A 10,827-nucleotide genomic window follows, 5' to 3' on the forward strand; every position below is an offset into this window, starting at 1 on the left:
TTCTGTAGAAATGCTATACAAACCCATCCATAACCTCTTGCCAATCGACAAGGCAAATGTTTCCTCTCTCGCGCTACCACAAATATGCTATCCCTCATTTCCCCTCTATTTACTTTAAAGCTCAATCTTTCTTCCAAAGTACAACGTACATCTCGTCTTGTCTCTGGAACCGGACATCGCACACAACCCTGACCTAAAATCATCCAAGGCAGGTCTACAGACACGTATGATATATATATATAGCAGGCCACTTTGTTTTTATCTTTTGTTATTTCGGATTACTTCTTTCTTGTTCACAAAATGGAAATAATCAACGTAAAAAACTAGAGGAAGTGGAGGTCATTGTTAGAGATGTAGGTATATTACAATATACTATTTTTGTTCAACCGTTATCGTCACTTTCCATTAGTAACATTTTTTTTTATTATTATTTTTTTTAATAACTTTAATATACAGATTATTTATTTCATCAAAGCCTGGCTGTGTCCGAACCTATGCATTGATTTTCCTTCCTTGTCAGATCAATGTTAGAATTAGTTGATTTTGTTTTTATATAAATATATATTTTTGTGACTCTGGTCATAGAAGATTTGTAAAAAAACCTTACTTATCAATCAAATTTAGCTTGTTTTACTTTGTATATTTTAATGGTATTGTATACATCTTTATTGTATTGCTTTGAAATAGTGTTAATACTTCCTTAAAAACAATTCATTTTATCATGGTGTCATAGTTGATCATCGAGTGTGTAAACATGTCTGCGGAGTTTGTTCCGTCTTTAGTATGTTCCGTCTTTCGTGTGTGTCGTTCCGCGTTTTAGTAGTAACCGTTCGGTATTTTGAGAGTGACCTCCCTTTGATCACGATACTGTTTACCTTTAGGATCCAGCTTACGTGGTGTCGATATAGAACTTGATACTGACAATTCCTGACATCTTCCCGTATGATTCCACACTCCACGTTGGCTCCCCTGTCGAGGTTTGTCTAAGTCTGCTCTTATTGATATAACCAGATAAATGTGCTGGGGTCTTAAGATTATCTAAAAAGAAAAAAAAATTAAAGGGGCACACAATTTTAAATGCTCTGGTCAGTCTGGAGCTCAAACGCTTCACTTTCAAGTTTCACTTCAATCGGTCGAGAGCATGTTTCTAAATCTTAGCATTAGATCCTACGAAAACACGATGAAGTTGCCTTGAATCCTACTGCGGTCAGCACTGCGTGTCCAGTGGAATATCATGGTGGTAATATTGTATACATACTCGCCCAACCATGGAAGGGAAGTAACTCGTATATATACTCAAAATATTTCTTGTTAACACCACAACGAAGTACACGTATTATCATTTAGTAAATATTACATTTATGTATTAACTAAAGGGATTAGACAACAGCTTTTAAGCCTAGTAGATCTAGTACATGAATTTAAACACGTATTTAACCAGGTACGTTCATACACCATGTACTGAATCATTTGTTAAACACACGTTTATGATATTCATATAGATTAGAGAGTTTGAAATCTGAAATCAAATACAAATAAAAACTTGTTTTTCATCAGTTACCTAGTCCTGGTTAAGAACCTGAAATGGCATCGCAACTAAATACAGAAATACGTATTTTATATTACACTTATCAAACTCTTCTATATCCGATAAATGATTCTTCAAAATGAATTACAGTATTTCAAAGTTTTAACCCAAAATGAAAGACTGATAAAAAAACACCCTACTACTCAAAGAACTTTAGTTTATCTTGAGAGTAAAACTGTCGTATTAATAACTTAAAAAAGTACATATTTCCCAGTAAGTTACTAATTTTGACGACCTTAACTTTATTAAAATGAAGGAAAGCCCCCTAAACTATTTTATGTGCAATACATAATCTGTCAAAATGCATTGCAGTATTTCAAAGTTAGAGTTTGCAACAAAATTGCTGATCATGGCACGAGATCCGTATCAAATGATAAAAAAGTCGATTGACGTTTTATTGAAATAAATTGTGATAAATCGTGCCATTTCTGGAAGATAAATGTGTTTATACATGCAGGGACATACCATACTCCTACATTTGTATAACCACTTACAGATCAATACAAAAATTCCCTGCTGATACCTATCATTAAGAGGCCCTGATATTATTATTATCTGACCTTATTGGGCTGATTCCAGGATGATAAGAACCATCATTGGATCTGGATAAACTCTACCCTATCACATTGTTCTGACAGTAAACGAGCAGTGCAACTCAAAACGGCCATTTTCAGGGCCAACCATCTCTCACAAAAAGTGCCAAGAAGCACTCGAAAAAACCCATCCTGAATTGATACAAAACAACACAATAAGTCAATCGTACATAGTACGTAGTCGATAATAATTACTAGACATATTATATCTTTTTAAAGTTTCGAAGTTAGCGTATTCACTCGGACAACGATACGTCATTTTGTACGCGCATAGCTACATCTAATACAAGATGAAGAATATTACATCTGGTAATAAATTGACTTTTTTTATTGCATCAGAGCATTTTTTATGCCAGAAATAAGCAAACTGAAGTATGATGTGAGACAAACAGCACGATACTAAATTTGTTAGTTACGTGACTCCGGTAGATTTCGTCACCGGTCACCGCATGCCTTTGACTTGGGTTATCTGTAATCAAATAACCGGTCACTACCCCGCAGGGGGGCGGAGTCACGGATAAATAGGGCTAGATGCCATGTCACGTTCTCATCTGATGAAATAAACACTTTTATTAGTATTTTATTTCAAATCAAAATCTTTGAAATGCTGCAATATATTTTGACTAATGATATATTGGTTATAAAAGAATGCAGGGAATAATACAATTTATAAGATGTGTAATTCTGTATTTCGTTAAGGAATTAATCTCACGTTATCAATTCATTTCTGATTGCAGCAAGAATCTATTTATTGCAGCAGAAACATGTTATATTATTTATTATTTATATTATAGGTTTCTGATTGCAGCAAGAATCTTATCTATTAGCTGTTGTGATCTAGGTACCTAATGGGTGTCAGGGGGATTTGACACGGGGTCCGCTAGATATTCAAAATGAAATTATTCATTGTATAATTTTCGATGTCATTTCTCGTTCATCAATGTGATATATATATAATCGATTTACAGAAGTTTTACAAACAATTATTATGGTAAATACGATGCTGTTCTTGTCGCCGTCAATACCACGTTATATTTACATATATATCTGTATATTACAGAAATACAATAAAACAAAAAGTCTCAATTAACGACTTCCTGGACGTGAAAAATACGCATTGGACACTCAATTGCACGCTGCAAATGCTGCACGCTGCACTGCAAATTCAGCGGTGTGTTATCGTAAAATGCAATCGTCCGAACGAAGTGAAATTTCGCATGGTGTTAAAATATAATAATTCTTCTAGTAGATTTGTGGTATATATGTAGTTGTAGAGTTGTAGTAGTAATGACGAATTCGTAGATTGGTGGTTCCTCTGTTTATTGATGCAGGTAGGTATAGGTTGTGTCCGTTCGCAGACGGTTAAGAGCGACGTGTCCGTGCAAAGCACGGGATGGAATGACCTTCGTATGAACGGAGGCTACTCTTTTATAATAATCATAACGTGCATCGGCTGGACAGATAGATTTCCCCTAACTTAATATGGTTATGGGGTTCGTGACCTGAAGTCTACATGTAGTCACCACATTAATTAGAACTATATGAAGATAATTGAATACAACCAGTATTACATGAACATGGTATAGATAACATCCAATTGTTTAGAGAACCGAGGTCTATCTAATTACTGGCAAATTAGCTAACGTGTACATGTAGATATGATTATTTACAGGTTCTATGTATAATCATATAAACTGCTACTGAACATATTACAGTATAGTGTTGAATAATGTTATCATATGTACGTTACAAAAAAAAATATCAAAAATCTTCCTAAACGAATTCCTCTGCGTGCAAAATGTCCCTGGTCACTCTCTGGTCACTCATTAGGTACACCGACAATTCCCTATTATATTATCCTCCGTCAATGTCAGTGTGCAAACGTTTCTATTCATTTTTAGCTCTCTGGACGGAGTCCAGGAGAGCTTACGCAGTCATTCTCATGTTTTTGCCGGAAGTAGAATTATTAAAAGTTTGTGGACAGAGGATATCAGAAACAGTGGGACTGTCGGAATGGATTTCAAGACACATGATTGGGGTCGACACGAACTAGATTTGACAAGAAATTTGAGTTGTTAAATGATTTCATTTTTGAGTAATCGTCAATTAACGGTGTCATTTTGGACATTCTCGGTGTCACAGGGACATGCCGAACGTTATTCTGAGGAGTTATGAGGCAAAGTTCCTATATCAACCCACTGTAATGTGTATATAACAATGTGCTGCAACACACGTATCCCTGTGACGCTGCAAAAATTTGCTGCTATGCGTGTTACATTATATACATTATGTCGTCTGCTACAGTGTACAGGGTGTCTCGCGAAGTATATGTGTATACGTCCCTGGCAAACACTGATATGGAATATTACTAAGTATTCTTAGTAGTTCCAATTGTTTATCTTCTCTCATAATAATAACTTAATTTCTTGAAAGCATGGGAATGGGGCCCTATCTTTAAATCGGCAAAAGTTCCGGCCTATCACAAGGAGACTTGACACGAACACACCGCAGCCTCCCAAAACACACATATGCACTCACCACACTCATACATGTAGCACGCACGGGAGGCCGTCCTTAAATGACCTTAGATGTTAATAGGACGTTAAACAAAATAAACCAAACCAAACCAAACCAGAGCTATTACTTAGTATTTGAAATATGTCCTGTTACCCAGTGTATAGCTTTAAATCACTAATACATGTAACTGTTGACAAATGTGTTTTGGGTATAAAATGTACCATGTGTAAATATGGTAAATATCAGAAAACTTGTGATAATTTAAATCAAATTTGGAGAGAATATAGGTTTCTAATTGATTATAGTCATATGCATATATATTGATGATTTGTATTATGTAGTGATAATGTGCAAGCTGAAAGTATGTCGCATTGGTACTATATTGATGACCAATTTGACATGTGACCTTTGGTGACTAATAAATGAATAACATTTCTCTAGTCATATACATCGGAAAACAGTGAAAATATTATGAGATGAAACAGGAAACAATTCTCAAAATTTCATTTGAAACGATCAATACACAAAGTCAGGAAAATTCATTGAAAAAGTTGAAAATACAGAGAATATATAGCAAAATAAAAAAAAAAATAAGACTGAAATTCGCAAGGAACTGTATATACAAACAAGCTGGATTTCTAATCAACGTCCAGAGAGCTACGAGGCCCTTGGCCTCTTGTTAGCTCTCTGGACGGAGTCCAGGAGAGCTTACGCAGTCATTCTCATGTTTTTGCCGGAAGTAGAATTATTAAAATTTTGTGGACAGAGGATATCAGAAACAGTGGGACTGTCAGAATGGATTTCAAGACACATGATTGGGGTCGACACGAACTAGATTTGACAAGAAATTTGAGTCGTTAAATGTTTTCATTTTCGAGTAATCGTCAATTTACGGTGTCATTTTGGACATACTCGGTGTCACAGGGACATGCCGAACGTTATTCTGAGGAGTTATGAGGCAAAGTTCCTATATCAACCCACTGTAATGTGTATATAGTAATGTGCTGCAACACACGTATCCCTGTGCCGCTGCAAAAAATTGCTGCTATGCGTGTTACTTTATACACATTATGTCGTCTGCTACAGTGTACAGAGTGTCTCGCGAGGTATATATTGACAATATTTCGTCATGTTATGAAGAAATGTCCTTAGTTTCTTCTCATAATATTTATTTATTTTTCCGTTGAGTATTTATGGAGCAATACAGAATTGTCTACACTGACATTTCCGTGTGACGCCATTTCTCTATATGACGTTACTAAAATAACGTCAAAATGGCGTTAAAAAAATTAGGTATTGTAAAAAAAAATATTATTTCTCTAGTCATATACATCGGAAAACAGTGAAAATATTATGAGATGAAACAGGAAACAATTCTCTATAAGAGTACAAAATTTCATTTAAAACGATCAATACACAAAGTCAGGAAAATTCATTGAAAAAGTTGAAAATACAAAGAATATATAGCAAAATTAAAAAAAAATTGAAAGTACAAACAAGCTGGATTTCAAATCAACGTCCAGAGAGCTACGAGGCCCTTGGCCTCTTGTTTCTTAATGACCTGTTTACACCTGATGGTGTCGGCTAGGCACGTGTGTATGTAATAGGAGAGGAAAAATGCAACAATCAGACAGAGACTCGAACCCAGGACTCCCGAGCTCTAGACGGATACTGCATTTGAGCTACCTGGTCACCGGTGTTCAGCCCAGTCCAGTTCCACTACTTTCCTCCCTCCTTTAACAAAGTCTTCGACCCAATAGACGCACACGAGACCCTATACTACCTCCGAAGGGTGGCAAATGTAAAAGGAGAGGAACATGCAAAACCAGACTGGGACTCGAACCCTGGACCTCCAAACTCCAGACGGGCGCTCTAGCCATTGGGCGTCCTGGTCACCGGCTTTTGGTCTAATCCAGTTCTGCTAAACTTGTATCCGGTAATCAACACGTGTTTTGCTGGTAAAAGACATGAGTTATCCTCGTATATTTCTGAAACATTCTGTAATACACAGGTATCTTTGTTTTCAAACCAAAGTCTTTGCAAGGAGCTGTCTGATTGGTTTGCCATCAGAAAAAGTCGATTTCTGCTTCAGAGTTATATGAGGATATATTATCTTAATATCTTTCTGTGTATAGTACATATTGAGGATATTGGATTTTAACTCTGGGTGTTAATTACTAGATACAAGTGCCTATGGTATCTACAATTGCAATCGGCAGTACCCAATAAATATTTACATTTGCCTGGCAATGCCACTAAATAAACTAACCAAAACAAAGTGCTGTCTATGAGAGTATAACTGACACCCAAAGCATGCCATGATTCCAGTGCGTAAGAATACATGTACAATGTAAACAAAGATGGCGGCCAATGTGAATCGAACTCTGAACTCCTGAGTGACCAAACACAAGAAATTTGAGACAACTAAACTAAATGGTATAATATCGACAAAAACACATCAAATAAAGAAAATATGATAATAAATAAAACATTGTGAAAACCAATATCATTATTTTTGTCGTTTTTGTATGCACTATTTTGTGTGGCAATCTGCACGCGAGAAGAAAGGCCGTTCCAGTTTTGAAACGGTAATTTCGCTATTGACGATAAGGCGGGAAATTTAAATTATAAGTCGAAACCAACATATTTTTTAAATAAAAACAATTCATCAAACGTAAATATAAGCACTAAACTGTCTTGATATGGCATCTCTGTTCGATATAAATGACAGAGCTTTGCAGACAAACATGTCATAATGCGCTAAGGCGCATTATACAGTTTGTCTGCAAAGCTCTGTCATTTATATCGAACAGAGATGCCATATCAAGACAGTATAATGCTTAAATAACTAGAACTAAAATGGCATTTTCTCATTTACATGTTGAGATAATCATACGATAATAAAAAAAAAATGTTTTGCATACTTTTTATACATATTGATAAACCACGATTTCTTTTGTCAGAAAAACCACAGGCGTCTCCTTCTGGTCAGTATTAAAAGGGGTTGGGGGGGGGGGGGGGGGGGGGGGGATATCAGTCCTACTCTTACTACATGTATATCAACAGGGTGTAACACCCGGGAAAAAGGGAGTGGGGTGAGCTTCGATTCACTTTGAATTTTTATTTAAAAGTTCAATCCGATTAAAATATGAAATGCACGCAAACTTCAGAAACGTACCTTGGTTTAGAATCCTTAAATATCGATGCATGTTATTCTTTTGTCATATGATAATGATTTAAAGATGAGAAGATGGATCAAAAGCGATCGTGATAGCCGACCCAAGTTTGTTGTACTGTATGTTCTGTAGAGAAGGCATGTTTGTACTGTTATATATATACTATTGATTGAAGGGAGACAACACTTACAGAAAATGTAAGATGTATATTCATATTGGTTACTCAAAGAAAATAACCCTTAAAACATTTTTGACAAGTGATTGTTTAGAAGAAGTGTGTTAGAGAATTCAAAAAAAGAGATGGTTGGAGAATGACTTAAAAGATTTGGAAAGAGTCCATATTTATGAGAAAAAAATAGATAAATAAACTTGCATATTACAAATTTTGCCAACCACATTTAACATAAAATCTTTCTGCTTAAAGGAAATTTCTGTGGAAAGATGAATGATGCTGAATATGATGAAGATAAAGAAAGTGAAGTGGATATCCGAGATATGTTGGAATTACAACTCTCGGAGGTGGAAATGCTCACTAGTATGTTCCCCAGCAAAGAGGAATTCAAGATGGACGACCCCTGTACTGTGTCAGCCGTCAAGAGTTTTCTAGATGGCCAAATACGGTATGAGTTTCTACACAAGAGGGTGGGCTTCTCCGTCAAGGTGACACCAAGGTCATCAGACAGTAAGGTATATGAAATTTCAGCCTTCAAACGGGAAAACATTCTCTTTTTTGTGGTGTTTAATTTCAACGCTCTACATGGACCTCTTCTCACAGTTTAAGATCCTCAAGGAAACTATTAAAATTACCAAGCTGTCCTAAGCCTGGTTTTGATCTTTCTAACAGGATAACAAAAACGCAGAAATCATATTGCATCCACAGAAGTGGAATTGATGTACAGAGATGAACACATTCAAATTCGGTGATTTTTTTTTTGTATCCGGTTAATAGACTGTTATAAAAATCATTTTATTTACTGAATTTTTTATTTCAATTCACAATGTTATCCCTTTGTTTATTAAACGTGACCTGTGAATTTATATTTAAAAAGAGTTTTAAAATGTAGATAAAAGACTTTTCTGTCACCAAAACAATCATAACTTTATCATTAAACTAGGACATCTAAATAGTTTCTTTTATTAGGCACGTTTCTTACAACCTTACGATGTATGACTTGGCCGTATGATACAACAGAACATGCCAGTTATGTGATAATACACACACATATATATATACATTGTTTATTTCAGGTTGTGGTTGAGTTGGTTTGTAACCTACCACATGATTACCCACATGTAGCGCCGACCGTCTTCACCAGGTCTCCACTCATGAACCGAGAGAACCACCAGCGATTGAATGAGGATTTAAATGAATTCATACAGGGCATTGAGCGAGGAGAGATCTGTATGTTCTCTGTGATTGAATGGATTCAGGAAAACGTTGACCAATATCTTGTTACTGTTGAGAAAAAGAAAGATTCTTCCCCGATAAAGGAAGTAGACACAGTTTTCACAAGACTTTGGATATACAGTCATCATATTTACAGTAAATTCAAACGTAGGGACATTATAGACTGGGCCCAGGAACTCAAACTGACAGGTTTTAGTCTACCTGGGAAGCCAGGTGTCATCTGTGTGGAGGGATATAGCCGTAGTGTTGATGAATACTGGCAAAGATTACGACGACAGAACTGGAAACGCTTAGTGATAAAGGAAAAAGAGGAGCAGGATATCGGAGACGAGGATATGAAGAAATATAACAAGTTTGATGGTTTTGAAGAAAAAGTCTTTGATGCACGAGGAGGTAAAGGGAGAGAATATCATATGGACTTGGGGAAATTGTTCGAGTTTCTGGAGAAACGAGATTGTAGGCATATCTTCAGTCTTTACTTTGGAGTAGACGGCAAAATGGCAGCAGATTGACATGTATGAAATAATATTGTATAAAATTGTTTTCTCTCTTCAGTGCTGTTTGTTTATTATCTTGTATATTGCCGATAGCAGGTCAAATTGTGTTTGGACAATTCAAGATATGGCCAATTGTCAAAATATGCTACATGGTTTTTATTTTCAAATCTCAGATACCTTTGATCAATTCTTTTCTTTTTTTAACTGATCAGAGAAAAGGGTCTTAAACTTCAGTCCACCTACTTTGGCAGTTTTGGTTTGAAAAAGATTTTTTCCCGGGATGTATTCAACAAACAAAAAGTGTGTCCTTTGTCCGTAGATGTTCATCATGAATTTTGAGAAATATTGAAAATAAAATTCCTTACAAATGACCATCTTGGATTCTGAGAGTTGAAATTAGGTATAAGAATTCTTAGAAAGCACTTAATAAATTCTCTCAATAGTGTCATTTAGTGATTTCCTCATGATCCCTAATTGTTCATTTTCTAGAATTATTTAAAAAGAGTGGCCGATCACTAGCTATCTCGGACTTTCACAGTTAAAGTTTGACTTTCGTCATTTTTCAGAAAAATACGCTGCTAGAAAAAATAATTTTTTATATATAGGTTCCCACTGGTGCCGTTAATCTGTACCATGTATAAAAGATTGAACTCATTTCCTTGTCAAATATCAAACTGAGGCCACGTTTTATAAAAGTATGAACAAACATTTCTGATGTTGCCGATTTCGTTCTTTATGTTGAAATAATTTCCTATTGGAAAAGCTCTCTTCCAGTTCCAGTGCGCAGAAAAAAATCGCCAAAGAGCGGATATTTTTAATATATTATACTCCTATATTGATAAATGATAACCTTCAAAAATCATTTCGTTCCTTCAATAGAGTATCGTATAAGGTCTGAATGATCAAGGTAAAAGTTAAGTCTCTGAAGGAATGGAAACCCTGTATGTATGGCCAAAGAATTGTACCGTTGACCCATTGCCCATTAATCGTAAGATGCGATTATTAGGGATCTTATATTTTCTGTTCTTTCTATGCGGTTTTCTTCTTC

At 35.6% G+C, this 10,827-nt stretch overlaps 1 protein-coding gene across 1 annotated transcript; it reads left to right on the plus strand.

Annotated features, from left to right (window-relative positions):
* The first annotated feature begins 831 nt into the window (after positions 1-831).
* Positions 832-9,836, plus strand: LOC117328719 (RWD domain-containing protein 2B-like). Its single transcript, XM_033886213.1, has 3 exons — positions 832-977; positions 8,299-8,561; positions 9,123-9,836. Exons 2-3 carry the CDS (start codon positions 8,316-8,318, stop codon positions 9,792-9,794), a joined length of 918 nt encoding a protein of 305 aa, XP_033742104.1. The 5' UTR covers positions 832-977; positions 8,299-8,315; the 3' UTR covers positions 9,795-9,836.
* The last annotated feature ends 991 nt before the right edge of the window (positions 9,837-10,827 follow it).

Source organism: Pecten maximus, chromosome 6 (genome assembly GCF_902652985.1).
Source record: "Pecten maximus chromosome 6, xPecMax1.1, whole genome shotgun sequence".
NCBI lineage: Eukaryota > Metazoa > Mollusca > Bivalvia > Pectinida > Pectinidae > Pecten > Pecten maximus.